The sequence below is a fragment of the Mesoplodon mirus genome (assembly GCF_964341445.2).
Source record: "Mesoplodon mirus genome assembly, chromosome: 2".
In the NCBI taxonomy this organism is placed as follows: domain Eukaryota; kingdom Metazoa; phylum Chordata; class Mammalia; order Artiodactyla; family Ziphiidae; genus Mesoplodon; species Mesoplodon mirus.
In genome coordinates this window covers 185,742,519-185,768,208 of record NC_138977.1, presented here as the reverse complement: position 1 = coordinate 185,768,208, position 25,690 = coordinate 185,742,519, and the positions used below count along the sequence as shown (strand labels likewise).

The 25,690-nt window shown below is 34.7% G+C and overlaps 1 protein-coding gene across 4 annotated transcripts in view; it reads right to left on the bottom strand.

Annotated features, from left to right (window-relative positions):
* Positions 1-10,940: 10,940 nt before the first annotated feature.
* The window catches only part of IPMK (inositol polyphosphate multikinase), a 46,540-nt gene continuing 31,790 nt past the window's right edge, over positions 10,941-25,690 (bottom strand). For all 4 annotated transcript variants that reach the window (XM_082611339.1, XM_082611336.1, XM_082611338.1 and 1 more), the window contains 2 exons: positions 17,385-17,466; positions 10,941-16,145 (listed from right to left, as the gene is read on the bottom strand). In XM_082611339.1, the coding sequence (XP_082467465.1) occupies positions 15,523-16,145; positions 17,385-17,466 (705 nt within the window). In that variant the 3' untranslated portion in view covers positions 10,941-15,522. The remainder of the gene's footprint in view (positions 16,146-17,384; positions 17,467-25,690) is intronic.

The following is a 25,690-nucleotide window of genomic DNA, read 5'->3' as shown; positions in this document are numbered from 1 at the left end:
CTATAAACACCAATGTTGGGCAAAGACGGTGTTGTGAGCTGAATTATGTCCCACAAAAAGGAATGCTCATCAGGCCTCACAAAGAGGGCAAGACTTCCGAGGGAGCTGAAACACAGGTAGCAGTGTTCAGGAAATGAAAACTAAAAAAATTTTTAAAGCAGCTTTCTGTGGCCAAAGGGTTTTCTGTGAGAAAAAGAAATGGGATGGAGGGTATACAAGGGCTTTTTTAAAAAGTGAGATTTCCAGAATGATTTAGCACTTTATGTGTGCGAGATTATAGAAAATATATATATTGGTCTAGCCCCCAGTTCCTGGCACAGAGCTAGTAAAACTCTTTAATTTCCTAAGTGATAAGAACACTAGGAGCATCTCTCTCTTTTTTTTTTTTTTTTTTTTTTTTTTTTTTTTTTTTGCGGTATGTGGGCCTCTCACTGTTGTGGCCTCTCCCGTTGCGGAGCACAGGCTCTGGACGCACAGGCCCAGTGGCCATGGCTCACGGGCCCAGCCGCTCCGTGGCATGTGGGATCTTCCCAGACCGGGGCACGAACCCGTTTCCCCTGCATCGGCAGGCGGACTCTCAACCACTGCGCCACCAGGGAAGCCCACTAGGAGCATCTCTTGTCCTAAGGATGTGACTCTGGGTGGGGTCCTCAGTGGGGGCTGGTCACCAGAAAGACTAAGCCATGATTAGAAGCTTGGGATTTTCAGCCCCACCCCACAAGCTCCAGAGAGGAGAGCAGCTGGGAATGGAATTAATAATTGATCATGCCAATGTAAGGAAACTGCCATAACGTCCCAATAGCAGGGGTTCAGGGAACTTCCAGACTGGGAGCATGTGTAGGTGCTCTGAGAGAGCATGGAAGCTCCATGCCACTTCCCACATACCTTGCCCTATGCATCTCTTCCATCTGGATGTTCATCTATATCCTTTATCATATCATTTCGTAAACTGGTAAATGTATGTAAGCATTTCCCTGAGTTCTGTGAGCTGCTCTAGCAAATTAATTGAACTCAAGGAGGGAGTCATTGGAGCCTCCAGTCTATAGCTGGTTGGTCAGAAGCATCTGAAGGCAGGTGGGGAGGAACATTCTTGTGGGACTGAGACCTTTACCTATGAAATCTAATACTATCTCTAGGTAGATAGTGTCAGAATTGAGCTGAATTCTTGGGCATTCTGTTGGTATCCAATAATTGCTTGTTGGCGTGAGGAAAACACATTTCCCCACACCAACAAGCAATGTGCGTTTCTTCCACACCTTTGGTGACTAGACGTGAAGTACTCTCTGTGAAGGTAAAGCAGACCCAGAGGAAAGAAACACAGGAAAAAGAGAGACACAGTAGGGAAGAACTGAGTTTTTCCCTACACAGGTGGGAAAAACTGTAGGTTTTTCCATACATTGTGAATGTATAATTTGATTTAAAAGTAAACATTAAACCATTAAGCAGCTGAGAGACCCAGAGAGACAGAGAGAGGCAGAGACAGAGTTTCAAGTCCTAACTCCTAGTACCTGTATATGTGACCTTACTTGGAAATAGGTTCTTTGCAGAAGTAATCAAGTTAAAATGAGGTCATATGGATTAGGGTGGGCCCTAAATCCAATGACTACTGTCCTTATAAGGAGAGGGAGATTTGGAGACACAGAGACACAGACATACATAGGCAGGAAAAGCCATGTGAAGAAAGGGGCAGAGATTGGAGTCACACAGCTACAAGCCAAAGAATGCCGTGGCCCAGCAACTACCAGAACCTGGAAAAGGGCAAGGAAGGATTCCATGAGCCTTTAGTAGGAGCATGGCCCTGCCAAACACCTTGATTTCAGACTTCTAGCCACCAGAACTGTGAGAGAGTAAATATCTGTTTTTTAAGCCACCCAGTTCCTAATTTGTTACAGCAGCCTTAGGAAACTAATCCAGATGGATTAGTTTCCTAATATATTACATCATCAGGAGCTAGCTGCAGGCAACAGACCCTCAGGGAAATGGGGAAATCTGGCATTGGTTATTTGGCCTGAAGGCAGTGAAAACCATGTTAATGCTTAGAAATGAAACTTTAGCAACTCATAGCATGTTGTGGTGAATCACCTAATTAAACTAATTCTTGGTAACACCTGGAATGAATTGACTTTTGAGGGAGGTTTAGAGGAACTGAACTGAACTGCTCTCTGGCCATAGAATAGTATGAAGACCATGAGGAATCCAAAATTGTGGGGTGGATGCTTCTAACAAAACCAGAAAGTTTAAACAAAGAGAAGTTCAAATCCTTAAATTCTTTGGACCAGGATCAACTAGAGACTGTTATTACTCAGAACCAAGGCTGAGAAGATAGCTGGGAACCAAACTCCTTCAGGTTGCTAAGTTGACAGTTTCATGATTTCTTACGTGGCAGTTACAGCATCCGTCATAAAGGAGTGGGATACCAAGAATCTGACTAAGGATATATGGCAGGTTTTAGAAGATTTGGACTACCCTAAGCCTCCAACATCCCACCCCAAATGAACCTTCTCAGACAATTGAACCAGCCTCTCTGCCCCTGCCTGATGAGGCTGGCCCCCACCTTCTTAAAGACAGTGCAATTCCTTTACGTGGGTGAATCCCTTTGCCAAAGGAAGTCACTTCTCAATGCCCGTCCCCAGTCTTTCCTTCCACCACTCCTCACAGTCTTTGAATATTAACAGGAAGAAGATGAGTATATGTCAAGGAACTAAACCCAAGAGGAAAAGGTGTAATTTTAGTATGTTGCTTAAATTTCAGGGAAGATACTATATCATGGTGGTTATGAGCACACGCACTAGTGCTAGACTGCCTGAATTCAAACCTCCCCTGTGGCACTCACTGTGTGACCTCAGTCAAGGTCCTTTACATATTTTTGCCTCAGTTTCCTCATCTGTCAAATTGCAATAATAATATTTTTAATACCTGTGGGTTTTTGTAATAATTAAAATGAGTCAACAGTTTAAGTGCTTAAGTGTTCTAAGTAAGTGCTTAGAACAGCTGGCACATAATAACTGCTATGTAAGTCTTAGCTATGACTGCAGGCTACATTAAACTACCTTTAGAATGCAGTCCACATAGGCTCCAACCAACAACGTTCCGCTGAGTGTAGCTAGGGCCTTTTCCGGCACGAAGCCTCCATCCTGATGTGTTTCACATCTCCAGCCCCCCGCCTCTCCCAGCACAGTCAATCTGAACATCTTCTATGCTAAGCAGGTGCATGTGGCTAAGGAAACAAAGACAAGGACAAAGTTGTATGTGCTACTACCCAGTTCATCTTATGTGATCTGTAACATGGAAAAGAATTATACAGTGAAACCAAAACACTGAGGCCCAGGTTGCAGCTTCCCTTTTATATATAACTACAATTTCTTGAGGGCCTTCAGTACGACAGGCACTGTGTGTTTCCCACTTTCCAGGCTGTTATGGACTGAATGTCTTTGTCCCCCCAAGATTCATATTTTGAAGCTCTAATCCCCAATATGATGGTGTTTGGAGATGGGGCCTTTGGGAGGTAATTAGGGTTAGATGAGGTCATAAGGGCAGGTGGGATGGAATTTGTGCCATTATAAGAAATCTCTCTCTCTCCCTCTCTCTCTTTCTTTTTCTACCACATCAGGACACTGCAGGAAGGCCAACCATGCTGACACCATGATGTCATAGTTCTATCCTTCAGAGCTGTGAGAAATAAATTTCTTTTTGTTTAAGCCAGTTGGTTTGCTGTATTTTGTTAAGGCAGCTCGAGCTGACTAAGAAACAGGCATTATTCTTTCTCCTCACAAGGGTGCATAAGACCCAGTCCCTGCCCTCGGGGAACTTGCAGCTTAGTGATTAGATACTAATCTCAAGGTGATTAGCTACTGTGATAAGGAAATACACCAATGATAGTGTGAGGGAAGAAATATATAAATTTCCCCCAGATACAGCCCAAAGCTCTCTGCCAAAAGCAAGGGATTTGTTTGTTTCTGTCTTGATGATAGCAAGCAATGTAATTTAAAAAACATCAAGCACTTTTTCCCACCAAACATCCTGGCAAATTCTCAGGAGCTATGCTCCGCTCTCCCTCACCCTCTCCCTCTCTCTCTCCCTGTGTATGTGTACAGTTCCCTTCACTTAGGAATCACCAGTATCCTAAGGTTTCACAACAATCTTGCCATGCTGAGTGATGGTGGTTTCAGAACCAAGGACAGCAGCTGAATCCTACCTTTCCATACTTTTGGTTTTCTATCTACACCTATGGGACTGGTGTGATCAGATTTCCTCTCCAGTCACAGGTTAAGCCAGATCTCTCACACACCACTCTAAGAAAATAATACTAATAGTAAAATAATAGTAACAATATCTAACATTTATTTTGTTCTTAATATATGGTATACATGTATTATTTCACCTAATACCGTAAGAACCCTATAAGGTAGGTTATTATCTCCAGCTTATAGCTGAGAAATAAATTCAACAAAAGGAGGTCAAGTGGCTTGCCCAAGGCCACACAGATAGTAAGAATCAGAGCCAGAACTGGAATCTATATTAGGTATTCATTATTATTATTCAATTTGATGTCTCTAATTATATAATTGAAATTATTGTTTCTCTGAATAATTTTTCTGTACTAAAGCACTGTTTTCTAGGAATGCTATCAGAATTATGTGCATTTCACCATATGAATGTTACACTGTAGATCACCATTTAATTAATCTTGGGACATTGAGCACCAATGAAGTCAGGTAACAGGTGGTATCCCCATCAAAACTGTCAGACTTGTGAGGCTGGGGCAGGAGCCCCTTCAGTTAGCCACTGCCTTCAATCTTATGCTATGAGTGATGTACTTACTGCCACCAAGAGGGAAGAATCCAGTTGGGGGATAGTCATGGAAAATTACTATCTTTCACGGATTTTGCTGAACATTTTTGCAATATTTTGAAATTCGATGTTCACCTTTAAAAATAAAGTTTTTCAATTATAAATACATACTCAAGAGAAAAATAAAACCAAAAGGAAAAATTCACTCATTTTCCAATACCCAAAGGTAACCATTCTTTCTATTTTTTGTGTATTTCTCCAGTCTTTTCTTTATAAAGTTAATTTCAGCAAGTGGAGGAACAAGTGGCCCCCCATCCCTGCTTCAGTCAAACTTGTTAAGCATTTATCAGCTAAACATATTGAGGCTCCAATTACACTCTCATTTGAAGAAAGAATGTCACTAATTTTTTAAATTAAACTTTAAAAAATTTATCTAGTAAGGGTTTTAGATAATCTTGTAGAAATTTTTAAGATGACTTTCAATTATAAACCATAAGTATTTTTTTAGCTGATTTAGTGATCCCATAGAAGAAAACAAGGAAACGTGAATCTGAGGATTTCAAGAACTCGAATAACAACTTGCTATCTACTTACACACCACTAGGTGGTACTTGGTGATTTTTCTTTTCCCTTTAAGATAGGTGTGTGTGTGTGTGTGTGTGTGTGTGTATTTCCTCTGTCTCATTAAGAACAGTGAAAAGAATACAGTGAGCTTGAGGGAAATTTGAGGGGCGATTAAAAAGTTCTAAAACGATTGTGGTGATGGCTCACAAATTTAAATCACAAATTTACTAAAACGGCTTGAATTGTACCTCAATAAAATGGTAAAAAGGAAAAAAAAAGCGAAAATAAACATTTCTATACATGGCATATCTTGAGAGCATTCATATACTTTGTATATTCATAAGAAAGCTCTCTACTTAGCTACAAGTTAAAATTTTTAATTCATTTCTATAATCTGAACCAATGTAATTAAGTATATATTTAAACTCTCTTTTCCTGCATTATGTAGTAGTCTCAAATAGAAATGATCTGATATTTAGTTCTGGCTTTCAACATCTTCTTTAACAGGCAGAGTACCTTCATGTTGCCCGTAATGGACCTTGAAGGCATTATGCTGAGTGAAATAAGTCAGACAGAGAAAACAAATACCACCTGATCTTACTTATATGTGGGATTAAAAAAAAAACCTCATAGACACAGAGAACAGATGGGTGATTGTCAGAGGTGGGGGGTCGGGGGTGCAAAATGGCTGAAGGGGGTCAAAAAGTACAAACCTCCAGTCATAAAATAAGTCATTCATGGGGATGTAATGTACAGCATGGCGACTATAGTTGATAATACTATATGCACTGGATATTTGAAATAAGTATTGCCTGAGAATAGATCATAAAAAGTTCTCATCATACACAGAAAAAAATTGTGTATTTATGTGTGGTGAGGGATACTAACTAAACTTATTGTGATGATCACTTCTAAATATATGCGTATACAAATCATTATGCTATACACCTAAAACTAATATAATGTTGTATGTCAATCATATTTCAATTTTAAAAAAGAGTAAGAGCCCATAAACCCACATTTTGAATTTGGATGATATTTTCTGCATTTGATTTGATTATAGATATTTTTTCTGTTTTGTTCAAGGAAAGAGGCAGAAATAACAATGATTCTGGAAATGACTACAGAACACGTAGTACCTCCTGGCCTAAACTTATTTAGATGTGGGGGGAAAAAACAGTTGCCATGTACCTTCAATATCTTCTGTAAATGAAAGAAACTGTACAAAGCCTTTTGGAAGAATTACTATAAATAGTTTAAGAACATTGTGATACTTGAAGTTATTTGTAGATTTGTTGTGTGGAAGCTTCTGATATGTTATCTGCTATTTATGGTGTAATATAAATAGAGTGAGATATTATTTCAAAGAGTGAGATACTTGAACCCTTTGTAAAAGGTCTCTACAAAAGCTATAAAAAATAAAAATTAAATAGCTAGGAAAATATACATAGCATATATTTGCATAGTTACTGAGCAAAAGTCTGATTAATCATCCCACTTAAGGTTATACAGAATTATCATAGACCTAGAAACTAGAAATTAGGGATAAACCCACTGACTGCTTTAGATAGGTTAAGAATGACACTAGATGTGTCATTCTTTTAAAAAGGCATTAATTTTATTTTCTCCAAGAAATATATTCAGAAAAAATTTAAAGGGTAAGAACCATAATGGTATCTCCTCCAGGAAAAATGAATAGGAAATGCATACGAAAAGGAAATAGGGAAGTAAACAGACATTCATTCTAACAATTTTCACCCTTGCTGTTATATTACATACTAGTAACAGGAAAAAAACAGTAGGGAGAAAATGACAATTAATGAATTGATGTGAAATTCTGACTTAGGGAAACTAAAATCCAGCTAAACAGACAATAAAACAGCACATTCAAGTTCAAATACTATTTTAGAATTAAACAGCCTCTGTACCTAAAAACTGAACCAAAACCACTAGTTCAATTTTAAAAAATAGTTTTAATATCAACTGGTGAACTGGTGTCTATAATATGTAATAGAAAGTACTTTTTTGCATTATTTTTCATAGAAACATAAGAGTTTGCACACAATTGGAAGAAAATAAACTGACATTCAAGCTATTACCAAGGAAACTCATGAATAAGCCAAGATTGCTGAGGATACCAAACCACTCCCCAAATTATAACAACATAGTAATATAAATTGAGGATGTCATCAGAAAATCTACAAACAACAAATGCTGGAGAGGGTGTGGAGAAAAGGGAACCTTCTTGCACTGTTGGCGGAAATGTAAATTGATACAGCCACTATGGAGAACAGTATGGAGGTTCCTTAAAAAACTAAAAATAGAATTACCATATGACCCAGCAATCCCACTACTGGGCATATACCCAGAGAAAACCATAATTCAAAAAGACACACGCACCCCAATGTTCACTGCAGCACTATTTACAATAGCCAGGTCATGGAAGCAACCTAAATGCCCATCGACAGATGAATGGATAAAGAAGGTGTGGTACACATATATAATGGAATATTACTCAGCCATAAAAAGGAACAAAATTGGGTCATTTGTAGAGATGTGGATGGACCTAGAGACTGTCATACAGAGTGAAGTCAGAAAGAGAAAAACAAATATCGTATATTAATGCATATACGTGAAATCTAGAAAAATGGTACAGATGAACTAGTTTGCATGGCAGAAGTCGAGACACAGATGTAGAGAACAAACGTGTGGATACCAAGGGGAGAAAGCGGTGTGTGTGGGGGGTGAATTGGGAGATTGGGATTGACATATATACACTAATATGTATAAAATAGATAATAAGAACCTGATGTATAAAAATAAAATTCAAATTAAAAAATATATATATATATATAAATTGAGGATGGCAACACTGAAACTGCCCAGTGGGTTCTACCTAGGGGAGGTCATGGGTGGAAGCTTCAATGAAATCAAAAAAAAGGAACAAGTAAAGAGATTTTAAAATTTGCATATGCTCCTTGCCCTTCTGCCTGATTTCATCACCAGAATTAAATATCCATTGTCTAACTTGATTCAATATTGCTTCCTGATGAAACTACGGACCATGACATGTTAAGACTCAGTTTCCTGATGCCCTGTGTGAGCTGGCCTGAGATTGGAGTATGCTATTGATTGCATTGTGGCCTCCCAGCATCACGTCCTTCTGTAGTATCCTCCCACACTGACTCAGGATTTGGCAATAGTAGCAACCTTGACTCAAACAAGCTTGAAACCTGTTGGCATGTTTCAGCATCTTCTCTTGGACCCCTACTACCATTAAGAGAAAATGCCTAGGCTATCCTGACTAGACTAGCTCACAACCCATCCTCACTAGCCTCCACTCAGGTGACCTGCCAGCTGATTTTATCGATAGAAACCTAAGTCCAGCCAAGATCACCAGAAACACTCAACTGACTCGCAAATCCATACAAATAATAAAGAATGGTCAATTGTTTAAGCCACTTACATTTTGAGGTGTTATGCAGAAATAATTGCTGACAGAGTGGTCAGGCTACCATAACTTAGACTGTCCTCTGCGCCTCAGGCATAACCTAGATGGATTAGGGTCAACCATACTAGGGAGTGAAAAATGGAAGTTAAGACTGATGAAAACTAAAAGTTATGATATTATGGTTTCTTTACAAATTTAAAAAAACAAGGATATTTGAATTATAAGCTGTAAGTTAAGCTTATACATTTAACTTAAGTTTATATTCTTCAAAATGTATGTGATACTCTTTATTCTTCCATAGACTAACATGTGTCCACATGGTGCTTCCACATTCATCACCTTTTTTGTGCCCATTCCAAAGTAGTCTGTCAAATTATATTAACTTAATAACAATTTAAACTAACTTCTCTTAGAAACACATAGATCTGACTTAAAAATAGTTCAGAGTATCTAAACCAATCGTATCATGTCATTTATGCCTAAAGCATCTCTAGAATGTTGTTAGATGGCAAGTACAACATAATTAACAAGCATATGCAGAAATGTTTCCTTCAGTTGGCAAAGTAGTCAATATTCACATACAAGTAATAGAAAATGACAAGTCTATTATTACAGAATTCTTAACACCTGTTACCAAAGGAAGGTTTAATGGTCTGTCTCGCATAGCTAATGAACTTTTCTTCCAATTGAGAATGGCCATATTACCTTGAACCATTGCTGGCTGTATTTTCACACATTGTAAACCCACTTCTTTCTCACCACTCTCCTGGCTTTCAAACATCTCTGTTCCTTGGATCAAAGTAATCCAAGTTCCACTACACACTCCACCCCCCAAAAAATCTTTTAGAAAACCTTGCTATTCAAAGTGTGGTCCATGAACCACGAGCATCATAGACCCCTCACAAGCCTGCAGAATAACAATGTGCATTTTTAACAAGATCCCCAAGTGATCACTTTCACTTTTAATTATACTATTATTTTCACTTATTATTTCATTTCAGGTTTTAGTTCCTATACTTAGCCCTAACTTGGAGACTATGGCAATGGGATACCCTGTTATTTTCAGCAGTTAGGCAGCCAGTCTTTTTTTTTTTTTTTTTCTTCCTTAGGCAGCCTATCTTAAAAAGGAAGAAACTACAGTTGACCCTTGAACAACATGGGTTTCAACTGGGTGAGTCCACTTATATACATACGGTTTTTAGATATACAGTAGGCCCTCTGTATCTGTAGATTTGAAACCCATGGATATGGACTGCTGACTGTACTAGCTGTTTTATATGAGGGACGAGCACCCATGGATTTTGGTATAAGTGGGGGCCCCTGGTACTAATCCCCTGTGGATACCGAGGGAGTGTACTTCACACAGAACTGCTCCTCCCCACAGTTCACAGCAGCAGCATAAAACAGTAATGCCATGACACCTTTGAGAGCTTTGACTCACAATTGCTGTGAGTCTGTGAATTGTTTACCCTCTTACATGCTATTCAAAACTGATTCCCCTCTCCATCCTTGCTGGATATTGGTAAGTATACAACATACCTCCAATAACATTTTTCCCACATTTACATGGTTTTCTTCTACCGGACAGCACATATCTCGAGGACAAGTACTAGATCCCTTATTCAACTTTTTAAAATCTCCAAAGGCCAAATACACTGCCTGATAAGGCATAGGTAGGTATTGGACTGTGCTCTCTCTTTTTAATTAATGAATGGAAAAAAAAAAAACTTGGTCACTAATTAAGTAACTGATTCATGTAAAATACAAACAAAAATATCTTACCTATTTCTGGTGTTTTAAAATTACAGTATATATTTTCACAGCCAAGTCAACTTGTTTCTCCTATAGTCTACTTCTCCTACTAGAGTGATTCCAAAGATTTTAGACTATGATAGAAAAAATAAATATTCAAACAAAATAGTTCACATACTTTTTCATTTCCAATGCATATGCTTCTTTCCATTAACATCCCATCTTAATCATCTTTGAATCTCTAATGATCCCTATAGTTTTTGGTATATAACATGTACTCAAATATTTGTTGAATGAACAAGTTATTTTCAAACTACTGTGAGTTTGTTAGATATTATAATTAATGAAAAAAGCTCCAATGCAAAACATTTTAATAGGCTGTCAAATATACAGTAATTAGAATTATCTAAATATCACTTATATAAAAATCGGTATATCACATTAGATGATTCTATAAAATAAAAACACAAATCACACACTGACAACCCCTGCAGCCCAAGAACCCCCCCATCAATAGTACAAATTACAAACACATTTTTTAAAAAGACATTGTTTAGACATTTAAACCAAAGTAACTTTGACTAGACTAAATACATTCATTCATCAAGTACAATAAATTTAGCATAGTCACTAATAACACACAATTTTAGGTGCAATTTCACATGCTTTCATATATCTTCCAGTCCAATTCCCACAGTAAAGTGTCTTTGTGCACACCATATTCATTTATATGCAGGTGCATCATACATCATACTTAAGATTATTTCACTTCATAATTAAATGTGTTAATATATATTGTAAGTGAATACCAGGCCAAAATTTAACCTCAGTGATGACAAATTTAACAATTAAAAATATTCTTTACAGTATATTCTAATTTGTTTAATCGCATGAGTACTATTTCCTCTTACTAAACACTATCAAAATAAGTAATAAGAATTTAAATATTAACTCCAGAAACATGGAGACTCCAACCTTCTTAAAATATTAACGAGCATTTTAAGTAACAATACAATCATTCTGTAAGTCAAAAAAGTAATTTCATATTCAGTGCCAAATTAAAAATACAAATGATTTGAAGATTGCGCCCTAAAATATTTGCAGTAAATTGTAAAGTACAATTTTTTAAATGTGCAGTAATTTGTTTGTGAATATGTAATGGAACGTTTTTCACAGTAATGTTATGTTAAAACACTATTCTACATGAACAGTCTAAGTAAACGTACCTTTACCAGCAAAAGTGAAAAATTAAGGCCTTCTAATGCTATCTATAATTATTTCCTGAACCCAACTGTCAAATAGAGGTTACAATGCTGCAAAGTATTATTTTTAACCTCTTTAACATATTGTTAGTTGCTTCACCTCAACTCATTACCTTATCTTTACACAAAGTTGAATGCTAGTTAACTTTATTATCTTTAAATAAGCATTTCTCCATATCTCTATTTTAATTTAGCCCTCAACCCACCCCCATCTAGAGAGAATGCTGGAAACGGTTAGGGCTTTGTCTGATTGCATCACAACTATATATTCAGGGGTTAAAAATGTTTGTCACATTTATATTTCTGAATGAATTAAGATGTCTGGCCTCCATATACAACATTACTTGTTTTCCTAAAGCATTAATAGACAATTGCAACCTCTTTACATGACCAAATTGACTTGTTTTAATTGAAGTCTAGGCTATGAAGACATTACAGGATGTAATGGAAGGATAACCAAGGCTACAAATATATCAAATCAAGGTTAAAGGCACTGGATAAGGAAGATTATTACAAAGCATTGTAAACAATTTTTAAAGCAAATCAAGTTTTAAAGTATCAAATGCCAAACTACTAAGAGCAAATGGTACTAAACTGATGACAATGCTTTAAAATAGTGGACAAAATTTCTGTAATTTCACAAATAAAATTCTTTCATTGTTCTACCATTTTCTTTCATCCTACATCATCTTTAATATTCCAAGTCCTAGAAACAAATGTTTCCAGTTGCATGAAACAAGAAAATCGCAACTGAGATATCTCTGAAAATTAATTCTATCTTCTCAAGTTACATTATAAATTTGATGTGTATACAGTATAGAGATATGAAGAACATCATCTTGGAAATCATAAAATAGTAAATTATACTCAATTAAAATCATAAAAAAAGATATTATTCAGTTGAACACAATCTAAAGCCCCACAACAGCAAACTGTAGTGTAAAGAGGCATAGTAAGTACAATTTCCAGACACATAAAACAAATAACGAATACTGAGTTGAAAATACCACATGCTCCATGTTACAGTCATTTAATACACACATTTTCACAACTGTTCCTTGAAAAACTATTCAGATAAAATATTTAGCATTTATCATCAATTTTAATTTATTTGAATCTATGTAACTTCATCCATATTAAAATATCAATTAATGTAAATACTTTATTATAAAACTATTATACAATTTAAATTTTTATTAGAGAAATGTATTATTCACTATCCACAATTTCTTAAAGTCCTTTTCATGAGTGCATTCCATACGAAACACACTAAAATCATTTATATTTCCTAGGGGGAAAAAACTACGGTAAACCTATTAACCCAAACTATATCCTTATTTTTATTTCTTGAACATTTAAATGTTTAAATATGCTTGGTGAATATTGATCATTCATCCCCACAGTGGTAAATTTTAGCATAATGTTAAATGACTGGACTACACAGTAAAATAGTCACATGTAGATAACACAAATAGATGCTTGTTCTGTTACATGTAAGCTTACTTATAAAGTAACACAAAATGGGCATTGGATAACAGTGATAAAAAAAATGTAAACAGAATTAAATGTGAATCCCTTCCCTGAAGAACAAAAGATAAAAGTGTTTCTTGTTTTATTAGAACAAAACATTATCTATTGTATCAAAAAGGTAAGACACTGATTATACAAAACTAAATTTCCAAATATGGATAAAGAAAATATGGAACTGATTCACACTTTATTGAGCTAAAATGCACAAAAAATCTGATAATACTTAAATTTATTAAATTCATTGTACATATAGGTTGATACCGCCCCATACAAAAAAAAGTCTCTTGTTTTGTTAAGATTCAAAATAGTGTTTAAATTATATGAGCTTAAGATCTATTGAACCACTATCCAAATAACAACAACAACAAAAGTCTACACTGTGGGACAAAAAAAGTAAAACTAAAAAATTTCTATTAACTATGACTTGAACTTTATCTCCACAAAAAAAGCTATGGCAATACCCATTTAGGCAGCAGAGAAAAATATGAAGTCCTTATGGAAAACACCTACACTGACTTTAAATTAAAAATTTTAAGTAATCAAATTTTGCTATAACAAATGCATATGTATTTTAAAGGTATTCAGGCCTAATAAATTTACTAAGCACAGAATCCATAGGGCATTTGTTACTTTTCTTTGTGCTCAGATACTTGCAAAAGTACACTCAGAGAGGGTTGGGAAGGTGAGATATAAACATAAAATTGTGATACTTTCCTTCACACTAAAAAAAGGCCCTTGAATTTAAAAGTTTATTTTGTAATTTTGGGGGGAAAACAGTCTAACAGTTCACAAGCCTAAATCAATTTCCAGGAATATGGCAAAACTGTTAACTACTTAGATGTTTTATTAGTGAATCAAGGTGCAAGTAATGAAAACATTTAACATATTTGCAAATTTAATTTCAAAGTTCTAAATGTTTCCAATAACAAATAACTAGATATTTTTTAAAAGGGGTGGATGTGAAACAGAGATAATACTTACAAATCTAATTTTTCCAAGAAAAATAGTACTGCTCCCCCTCCATGAAGTTAAATTATAATTTCTCTCTTGAATATGATATACAAATGTCTTAAGTAAGAATGAAACAGAAGCATGAACTTAGACATGTACCAAACTCTGTATGATGTACTACTATACACACAGTATTTTTGATAACACTCACAATACTGGATGTTGTCCTTCACTGCTTATTAGAATTCTGAGAAACACTTTTTAGCAACATATATTCATACCACTGCTTAACTAAATGGGGACATATAAATACATGAATATAAAAGAAAAAAACTCTCAAAAGTTATTTAAAGGAGAAATAAGAAGAGCTTCGATCATCCACCTTTTTGAAGCTGCAGTAAAAGGTATTATATGGTTTATAATACTTGTCACAATGTAGTAAAATTCCAATTTTCCCATAAAGATTTTAAAAGAAAAACATTTTGTTCCTTGCAAATAACTTCTCTCTTCCCTAACCTTGGCAAGACTAATTATTAGTGCCCTTAACGTCGAGACTTTTGTTGTTGTTGTTGTCCATTTCAATGATCTTTTTCAAGAAGTATTTTGAAATATGTATATAAATGGAAATTAAAGTGAAAATCTGCTTTTGGAATACAATGATTCTAAATCATTTTACTTCTAAGAAGCACCTTTTGATATGCTGGTCTGAACTTTTAATATAAAACCTAAACAGTACTTATTTCTGTAGAATTTTCTCCAGTTTGAATAACTTCATACATAGCAATACTAAGGATATCAACCTGTGCTTTCTAGATTTTTGAAAGTGTTCTAATAGTGTAATGAGTTTACATATGGCTCATTGTCAAGGGTGGGTGGACAGAGATTTCACAATAAATTGGCTACAGAAAGCTAACTGAACTCGTAATGACTGAATAATGGTTTGCATTTTGCTTAAGCCAAATAGATGTTTAAGCCACGTACCACCACATTCCCTGCTTAACATTCCTAAGTTTCTTTATTCTTTATAGTTTTCTAAAGAACAAATAATTAGTTTTCCTGAGTAAGATTATAAAAAAGTTAACCCTTCTACCAAAAGTATAAAGACAAATAAAATGTAGACTCACAATACAAATTTTTTACACAGCATTACAAGTGCAGAGTTATTGACTGCTGCTCTTTATTATGATTGCCCCACCCCTTTAAAAGATTGCAGCAAAGGATTCAATTATCTAAAATACTCTGCAGTACAGTAATTAAATGCTTCAGCCCATAAACATATCCCTCATCTACTGTGTTGCTAGGGAACACATGAGCAAAGTCTATCATTCGCACTTCTACTTCCGCAATCTCTTGACAACCAGTAGGAAGATGGTAGAAGACTTTTTCCAGTTGGGAAAGTACGTTTCCGTTTAAATGTTCCTGTGACATGCTTTTCCACCCATTGTCTTGCTCTATATTTTCAACTTTCAATGAAGTCTGACTGTGATGCTTTTTTGAATACATTTTTCTGTGACGAGCATACATTTTGGACAAGCTTTTGCCCACTGAAGCCTCTATTTTTCCATTCGCTGTGGAACTTAATACATGAAAGTTATTATTGTACTCTAGTACATCTGTGTCTGAGAGCTGTCCTTTGGACAAAAACTTTTCTGCTAAAGTTCTGTCATTCAATTTTGCAGTAGTTGGCTGAGATGAACCTTCATAAACAAACAGTAATGAACTTGCATAAAAGTTAAGCTGCTTCTGGCTTTCAAACCACTGCAGAATATTCTCAATCTTCTGAATACTGGCAGCAATAGCATCTTTTCTTAAGCAGAATCCATTATGAAAAAAACGGGAGACTCCTATAAAAAGGAAAATACTAGGATTATAATGAAATTATGAAATAACTATCACTTGGGAAGTAATCTCATCTTAGATACAATTCTTTAACTTTCTCCCATCAGCCCCTGCAATTAAGCGAACAGATAAGAATTCTAGTCAAACACAGAATCTTGGAGCTCAACTTAATTTCTGGTGAAGATGTTCTTGCTAGAAAACATATAAATGACACTTATGTAACATTAAATACCTTATTTAGACAAAAAATTTACTACAGGTAGACTGCTAGTTTAGTGCTCTCTCTACATTCTCTTAAGGAACAGGATTCCAAGATTTGCTTCATTTGCTATTATGAGGAATTTTACAGTAAGATTACATATTTGTTAGAATCACATTCAAGAACTAATCTAGAATCTAGAGTCAAATCATAACCATTTTTAATGATGTCAACAGCCCATTATCAAAATACCAAACCATAACTGTACTTAATTTATGTTCTCGAAAATATTTATTAAATCAGTATTTTCACAAAAGTTGAGCTCACTTTGGGGACTAGTAATACTCCAAGTTGAGTATGTTATTCAAAATTTAGACTTTTACATGTTTTAACCTATCAGATTAGGCCTCTTATAAAATTATTTATGCATATTTTATCATATTTGGGAATTTATGGATATATGTAATTAAATTTTGCTGTTCCCCTACTTCGGGACAGAAACTGCTAAAAAATAATCATATTAGCCTAAGAAATATTTTAATAAAGAGCCAATCTGGGGATTTCCCTGGCAATCCAGTGGTTAGGGATCCATGCTTCCACTGCAGGGGACATGGGTTTGATTCCTGGTCAGGGAACTAAGATCCCGCAATCTGCACAGCATGGCCAAACACAACAGCCAATCTGAATATTAGCTTGCTATTGGTTAAGTATACCAAGGCAAATACTAATTGTTAAGGGCACACTATAGATGATTATTTTGTATACATAAAATAAAAATTCTTCAAACTATTTACATCACTCTTAAGTTCTGCCCCATCTTGGATAGAGCTAATAATAAACTTTAAAAGAATATTATTTCTGGAAATCTGTGCTATCACTGCTTTTATAATATCTTGGCCATAAATATTTTAGAAGCATATATGTTAAGACTTTATTGTGAACTGAATCATTATACCAAAGGAGAATTAAAACTGAAATCACTTTAGAATTATTTTGATAACTGTGTAGTAATAAAAGCAGTGAAGTATGGTTTTTCAATCCTTACCATCCTTTAGAGTTTCTTTTGTTAAGCTTCTTCCATAGTGCTGGTTTTGTGTCTCATAGCTATCAGAATGAACATGATAAACCTGTCAGAAAAAAGCACTGAATATTAAACACTAATACTCCTTGACCCAGGGCTGGGAGTGAGGAGCAGTGGGGGGAATCCCAGCAATGCAAGGATGGTTAAAGATGGGAAGATCTACTCATATAATTCATTCTAATGGAGTTAAGATAAAAAAACAAAACAAAACATAGTGTCTTATCATGCTGAAAAGGCATTTAGCAAATTTACATCCACTATCAATGAAAACTCTTTAAAAAGACAGATGAGTACTTCCAATATGAAAAGAATTATCCATCTCAATCCACCAAAAGTTAGCCTCAAGTTTAAAGCAGAAATAAGGAAGCATCTGTCCTAAAATACAAGAAACATCCACAAAAAGTACTCTACCACAATGTGTTTTATCATCATTATTACCTAATATTGTTCTGGAGTTTCTAGCAAATGTAAATAGGTAAGAGAAAGAAATAAGAGGCATAAGAATTTGAAAAGGCGGCAACAAAAATATTACTCTTTGTAGATAATGGTTGTATACTGGAAGATCAATTTAAAAACTAACAAAAACAATAAAAACTTGAAATGGTGACAGTACAAATTAGTAAACAGAAAATAAGCTTTCATATATACAAACAACTGGCTAGAAAATTCAATGAAAGACCCTACTTACAAATCAAATAAAAAAGAAATAAAACATAGCAATAAACTAAAAAAGCCTAAGATCTATAGAAAGACGTCTTTAAAACACTCCTAAGATATACACATAAACACATACTCATGTTCTCAGAAAGGAAGATTCAACATCATAACAGATATAATTAATCTAGAAGTAAAATCAGATTATAATAAAACACCAACAATTATTTTAATCATATAAGCTAATTTTGAAGTTCATATAGAAAATCAAGAATTGCTAAGGAAAATACAAATAAGATCAGTAAGGAGGGACTAACCTTGCCATCCTACTAGATATTAAAACATATTTTATTTATACTTTTTCCAACTTTATTGAGGAATAAATTACAAGTATAATTGTATATATTTAAAGTATACAATGTGATTATTTGGTATACATATACATTGTGGAATGATTACTAAGATCAAGAAAATAAACACATGCATCACCTCATACAGTTAACTCATTTTTAGTGTATGTATGTAGTGAGAATGCTTAAAATCTACTCTCAGCCAATTTCAAGTATACAATATCATATTATTAACTATAGTCACCATGCTATACATTAGTTCCTCAGAACTTATTCATCTTATAACTGAAAGTTTGTACCCTCTGACCTACATCTCCCCATTTCCCCCTTCCCTAAATCCCTGGAAACCCCCATTCTATTCTGTTTCTATGAGATCAGCTTTGTCTTTTGGGTTTCTTTTTTTGACTCCACATATAAATGCTACCACACAGTATCTGTCTTTCTTTGGCTGGCTTATTGCATTTAGTAAAATGCTCTCTGGTTTCATCCATATTTCCTTCTTTCTCATGGCTGAATGATATTCCATTGTTTAAAGAGGCACATCTTCTTTATCCATTTATCTGTAGACGAACACTTAGGTTGTTCCCATATCTTAGCTATCGTGAATATTGCTGCAATGAACATAGGAGTGCAGATATCTCTTTGGGATAGTAATTCCATTAAAACATACTTTAAAATCAAAAACATGAGAAGCTTGTAGGTGATAATGGTATTTTAAACCAGTAGAAAAAGATGGATTATTATTAAATTGTGTTAGTATGATTAACTAGTGATCTGGAAAAAATAAGTTGTATTTATAACTTATACCAGGATAAATTCCAAATACATCAAAGATCAAAATGAGTAAAATAAAATGCCTCCCCACCCCAAGACAGAAGAATCCTTGAATAACTGATAACTAAGGAAGGCATTTCCAGCTAAAACTCAAAAATTTCTACTGCATACTATATGTTTTTTAAAATGTTCATAGTGTTTTTGCCATTCAGAAATCAAAAGACAACAGAGAAAAGGTATTTGAAATTTATATGATGAACAAAGGGCATGTATGAACAACATATCTGAAGAGTTCACTGAAATCAAACAGCTCTCAAACATACCAGGAACACAGCCTACCCCAAAATTGTGGCAACCAAAAATGCCTCCAGACACTGCCAAATGACTCCCTGGGGAATAAAACTGCCCCTGGCTCAAAACCACTGCTCTAGATATCAGGCAGACTGCCAATATCTACCACAATTATAAACGCATACAAGCTCAGCAATTCCCCTCTAGGAGCTTATCCCACAAATACCCTAGCTGGTGGAATGAGGTAGGTCTCCGGTTAGTCATTTGTAACATTACTTGTAAGAACAAAAGACTGGAAACAAGTCAAAGGATCCATGAAAGTAAGATGGTTAAACTATAATACTGTGCCACTATGGAAAAATCTTCATGATACGTTAAACAAAAAAAAAAAGTAAGATACAGAACAGTGTTCAAAGTAGGTAGGTTTTGCAATAAAGGAATACATATATGCAGCATTTACTTGTATATGTTTAAAATACTTCTGGAAGGATACACTGGAGAAAAAAATCACTACAATATAGTATCCTGTGTGCAGAGTGACTTCTCACTGTATATATTTCTATACTTTTTGGAGTTTGAGCCATATAACAATGTATCTCATCAAATTTTAATTAAATATTTTTAAGAAGCATTAAGAGTACATTGCTTTACGGACTTCCCCGGTGGTCCACACACTCCCATGCAGGGGACCCGAATTTGATCCCTAGTCAGGGAATTAGATCCCACATGACACAACTAAAGATCCCGTGTGTGCCACAACTAAGACCCGGCAAAGCCAAATAAATAAATAAATATTTTAAAAAAGAAAAAAAAAGAATACATTGCTTTAGAAACTGATATTTTATAACTTTCAGTCTAATATGGCTAATTACCATCTATCTCAAATGCTTCACTGCATTCAAAAAGTTAAATTAGAACCGTGTTCTTACACGCACTTACAGCCTATTAAAGAAAGATAACTTATCTTGAACAAAGTGTTACTATGAATAGAAGAAAGCATTTCATAAATACCAAAATTACATTTGACTACAGGAAAAACTATTTTTATAAGAACAGTTAATCATAACCAAAATGTGTTTTAAAAATATACTCATGTTCTCTATGCACAGAAATATGTGTAAAAGAGGATTTTCAAAGTGACAGAGGTATTAACTAATGCTATGTGGCAATCATATGGCAATATACAAATGTAACAAATCAATATGTTGTACAACTCAAACATACACAAGGTTATATATCATTTATGTTGTAATAAAAAAGGATGAAATTGAGAAATTAATAATCTGAGGAAATATATTAAATAGACACAAAAAACAAGTGAGAAGAATTTTCAAATACCCAGTCATGTAAACTAAAAACTAGGAAATGTGCCAAAAAAGAGGATTCTCAAAATTGTCACCATTCTACTACTCAGGGATGTATTTTCTGAGCTAAGTTAGATTCCTCATATGAAAAATCTAAATTTCACAAATAGACTAAAGCTAATTAGTTTCAGTGGGACTCCTTTATTGATATTCTCTCTCCTCTATTTACTTATTTTTATTTATTCATTTATTTTTTTATTGAAGTATAGTTGATTTACAATGCTGTATTAATTTCAGTCATCTCTATTTACTTCTACTTTACTAGTTAAAGCTAGAAGAATATAAAGAGGTCTGAGAATTTCTTCAGTCTCTACCCACTGTCCAGTCTTGGTCAGTCACAAAGATATCTGTAAATCAAAAGTTACAGGGTTTCCCTGGCGGCGCAGTGGTTGACAGTCCGCCTGCCGATGTAGGGATCACGGGTTCGTGCCCCAGTCTGGGAAGATCCCACCTGCCGTGGAGCGGCTGGGCCCGTGAGTCATGGCCGCTGAACCTGTGCGTCTGGAGCCTGTGCTCCACAACGGGAGAGGCCCGCGTACCGCAAAAAAAAAAAAAAAAAAAAAAAAAAGTTACAGTACCACCTTGAAAATATTTTTAACGGAATGGTAAGCTGGAAGACATGAGTAGGACAGAATAACAAGCAAAAAAAAAAAAAGCTCCAGCACTTCCTGGATCATATGAGTTGCTTATTTTACAGGAACTCATGTCAGGAGCAAACCAATTCAAATATCTTTAGCAAAACACATTTCCTATTAAATCAAATCCTATTAATGGAAAAAAGAAATTTGAAGGGTTACTGTTATCCACTATTATAGAGGAAAAAAAGGTATACAAAAAAAGAGTCTGATTTTTAGACAATGTGATAAATAAAGATCAAAAGCGAAGAATCTTTTCCCCCAGTAATTAGAAATCAGTGATTAAGAAACGTGACTTCTCTTAAGTGCAAATATTTCTTTGTCAAAAATTTAAGTTATTGCCAAAAATATACTGGAACATCCAAAATTAAATCATCTAAAATCTTGAATCACAAGTTTTAAAGAAATTTCAGGTAAATTTCTACAAATTGTATTTCAATTACTTGTGGTTAATAAATATAACAAACCCCTACAGTTATATAGCATGTGTTTTCCGAGTCAATACAAAACTGGAAAATTAAACAACCATTCAAATAGTTAACCCAAAAGGATGCTATGTCAAAAAGCCAGGAAGTCCCAAAGCAAGCTGCTGATATATTAACTTCTCTCAAGTTTGATACCTTAGGCTAAAATACACCCCACCTTCCTACATATAGTATGCTCTAGTCACCTTACATAAACTCCTATTTCACAATATGCTCTGCTTCTTGGTTTTCTACCTATTATTCTCCCCGTTGCCAGTTCAAAATACCACCTTTTCCAAAGGCACTCTATACTCCTCATTTTGTGACTCCCTTGTTCTTATAGTTCCTATTCAGTTTCTATCTCTTTTGTTACACATATCTTAATAAATATTGCTGTTAAATCAAAGTGAGTCTTATCATCTACACCATCTTGGGATCAAGGAAATAACAGTATAATTGCTGACAGTCATTTAAAAATAAGGAATTCCTAAATTGGCATGTTCTTCTACCCACCAAACCTCTTCCTACTACTGGTTAAACATAACAGAAAAGTATGTTAAAACTGATATATCTGGTAAACTTCAGTCTATTCAGTTATATTAAGGGTTGTTTTTGGTTTGGTTTTTTTTTTTTTTTTAATTTAAAGGCAGGACTGTCTTGAAGGAGAATTTTTAAAATTTGGAACATTCATGCTAAAATTATTCAAGTCTATCTTTATTATTAGTCTACAAACCCACTGTGATTAAAAAGTTTAATGAATTTACCACCTACTAAAGAAATAACTATTTGAAAAAAATCCTAACATAACTCCTACTAAATTCAAGGTATGTCTCCCAATTTTAACATTCTAGAATAACATAATTAAATTTATATTCACATTCTCATTTATTATTTCATACTTCAATCATATCCTTTCTCAGATAAGTAAACAACATGTAATTATAAACTGCTAACTACTATATAAAGGAAGCCATGAAAACAAAAATAGGGGAACCCAAATTGATCTACAGATCCAAAACTATTCCTTACACCAAAATCCCAGCCGACACTTCTTTGCAGAAATGACAAGTTGATTCTAAAATTCGCATGGAAGTTGAAGGGACCCAGAAAAGCCAAAACAATCTTGGAAAAAAAGAACAAAGTTGGAAGTCTAACAATTCCTGGTTCCAAAACTTACTCCAAAGCTACACTAATCAAGACAGTGTAGTTTTGGGAGTTCTTGGCGGTCCAGTGGTTAGGACTAAGTGCTTTCACTGCCGTGGGCCTGGGTTCAACACCTGGTCAGGGAACTAAGATCCCACAAGCTGCACGGCACAGCCAAAAAAAAAAAAAAAAAAAAAGACAGTGTGGTTCTGAGAAAATATCTGCAAATCATCTATCTGATAAGGTGTTAATATTCCAAATATATAAAGAAGTTGGACAATTTGATGGGAAAAATTTTTGATTCAAAATGGACAGAGGAACTGAATAGATATTTTGCCAAAGACAACATCCAAATGGCCAACAGGAACATCAAAAGGTGCTCAACATCACTAATCATCAGGGAAATGCAAATCAAAATCACAAGATACACTTCACACCTGTTAAAGACACCTCAAACAGACAACAAATAACAAGTGTTGGTGAGAACACAGAGAAAAGGCAACACTGAGTACTATTGGTAGGAATGTAAACTGGTGCAGCCACTATGGAAAACAGTATGAAAGCTCCTCAAAAACTTAAAAATAGAACTACCATTATGATCCAGCAATTCTTCTTCTGGGTATACACCCAAGAAAAAGAAAATAGGATATCGTGGTGCTATATGCACTCCCTGTTCATTGTAGCATTATTCACAATAGCCAAGATATGGAAACAACCTAAGTGTACACCAGTGAATGAATGGATAAAGATGTGGTGTGTACACACATATCTCATTTTACTGCACTTCACAGATACTGTGTTTTTCACAAATCGAAGGTTTATGGCAAGCCTTCATTGAACAAGTCTATCAGCACCATTTTTCCAACAGCATTTGCTCAGTTCATGTCTCTGTGTCACATCTGGTAATTCTCACAATATTTCAAACTTTTTCATTATTATTATACTGTTATGTGATCAGTGAATTTTGATGTTACTATTATAATTGTTTTGGCACTTTTTTAGCAATGAAGTATTTTTAAATTAAGGTATGCCCATTGTTTGTTTAGACATAATGCTATTGCATATTTAACAGATTACAGTATAGTGTAAACATAACTTTTATGTGCACTGGGAAACCAAAAAATTCTTGTGACTTGTTTTATTGTGATATCTGCTTTATTGCAGTGGTCTGGAGCTGAACCCACAATACCTCCAAGGTATGCCTGTAAATAAACAATGGAATATTATTTGGTCATGAAAAAGAAGGCAATCCTGCCATTTGCAACAACATAGATGGACCTTAAGGGCATTATGCTAAGTGAAATAAGCCAGATAGAGAAAGACAAATACTGCACAGCATCACTTATACATGGAATCCAAAAAAACAAACTGAACTTATAGAAAGAGTAGAAAGTGGTTACCAAGGGCTGGGAGGAGGTGGGGGAAATAGGAAGAGGTTGGTATTCATCATTCAGTTATAAGATGAATAAAGTCTGAGGATCTAATGTAAAACATGGTGACTAAATTGATAACACTGTACTGCATAACTGAAATTTGCTAAGAGGGTAGAACTTAGAACTTAAATGTTCTCACACACACAAATAAAAGATAAATATGTGAGGTGATGGATATGTTAATTAACTAGATGAGTGAATCCTTTCACAATGTATATGCATATCAAGTCACCACAATGTATACTTTAAATATCTTTATGTCAATTATACCTTAATAAACCTGGAAAAAAAAAAGACAGTGTGGTTCTGGCATAAAGATAGACAATATGGATCAACAGAAGAGAACTGAGAGTCCAGAAGTAAATTCTTACATTTATGGTCAGTTTATTTTCAACAAGGGTGTCAAGAGCATCCAGTGGGGGAAAGAATGGTCTTTTCAATAAATGGTGCTAGGACAACTGAATATCCATATGCAAAAGAAGAAGTTTGACCCTTTCCTCAAACCACACCCAAAAAACTAACTTAAAATGTACATACATCAATGTAAGAGTTAAAACTATAGAAGAAAAATAGGAGTAAATCTTCATGACTTTAGTTTAGGCAGTGGTTTCTTAACTATGACACCAAGAACACAAGTAACAAAAGACAAAAAAAAAATTAGACTTCAAAATTTAAAACTTTTGTACTCCAAAGCCATTATAAAGAAAGTGGAAAAACAATCCACAGAAAAAACAACCCAAATTAAAAATGGGCAAAGGATTGGAATAGACATTTCTCCAAAGAAGATATACACATGGTCAATAGCACATGAAAAGAGGTTCAATACCATGAGCCATTAGCGAAATGCAAATAAAAACCACAATGAGATACCACTTCATATCCACTAGGATGGCTTATAGTTAAAAAAAGAAAAAGAGAGAGAGAGAGACAATAACAAGGTTTGGGTTTTGGGTGAGGATGTGGAGAAACTGGAACTCCTATATATCTCTGGTAGAAATGTAAAATGGTGCAGGAACTTTGGAAAAACACTTTGGCAGTTTCTGAAAAAGTTAAACTTAATCATAGCACCCACCAATTTCAAATTCAGAACTACCCCCCCCAAATAAAAACATAACGACTTGTACATGAATGTTCACGACAGCATTATTAATAATAGCCCAAA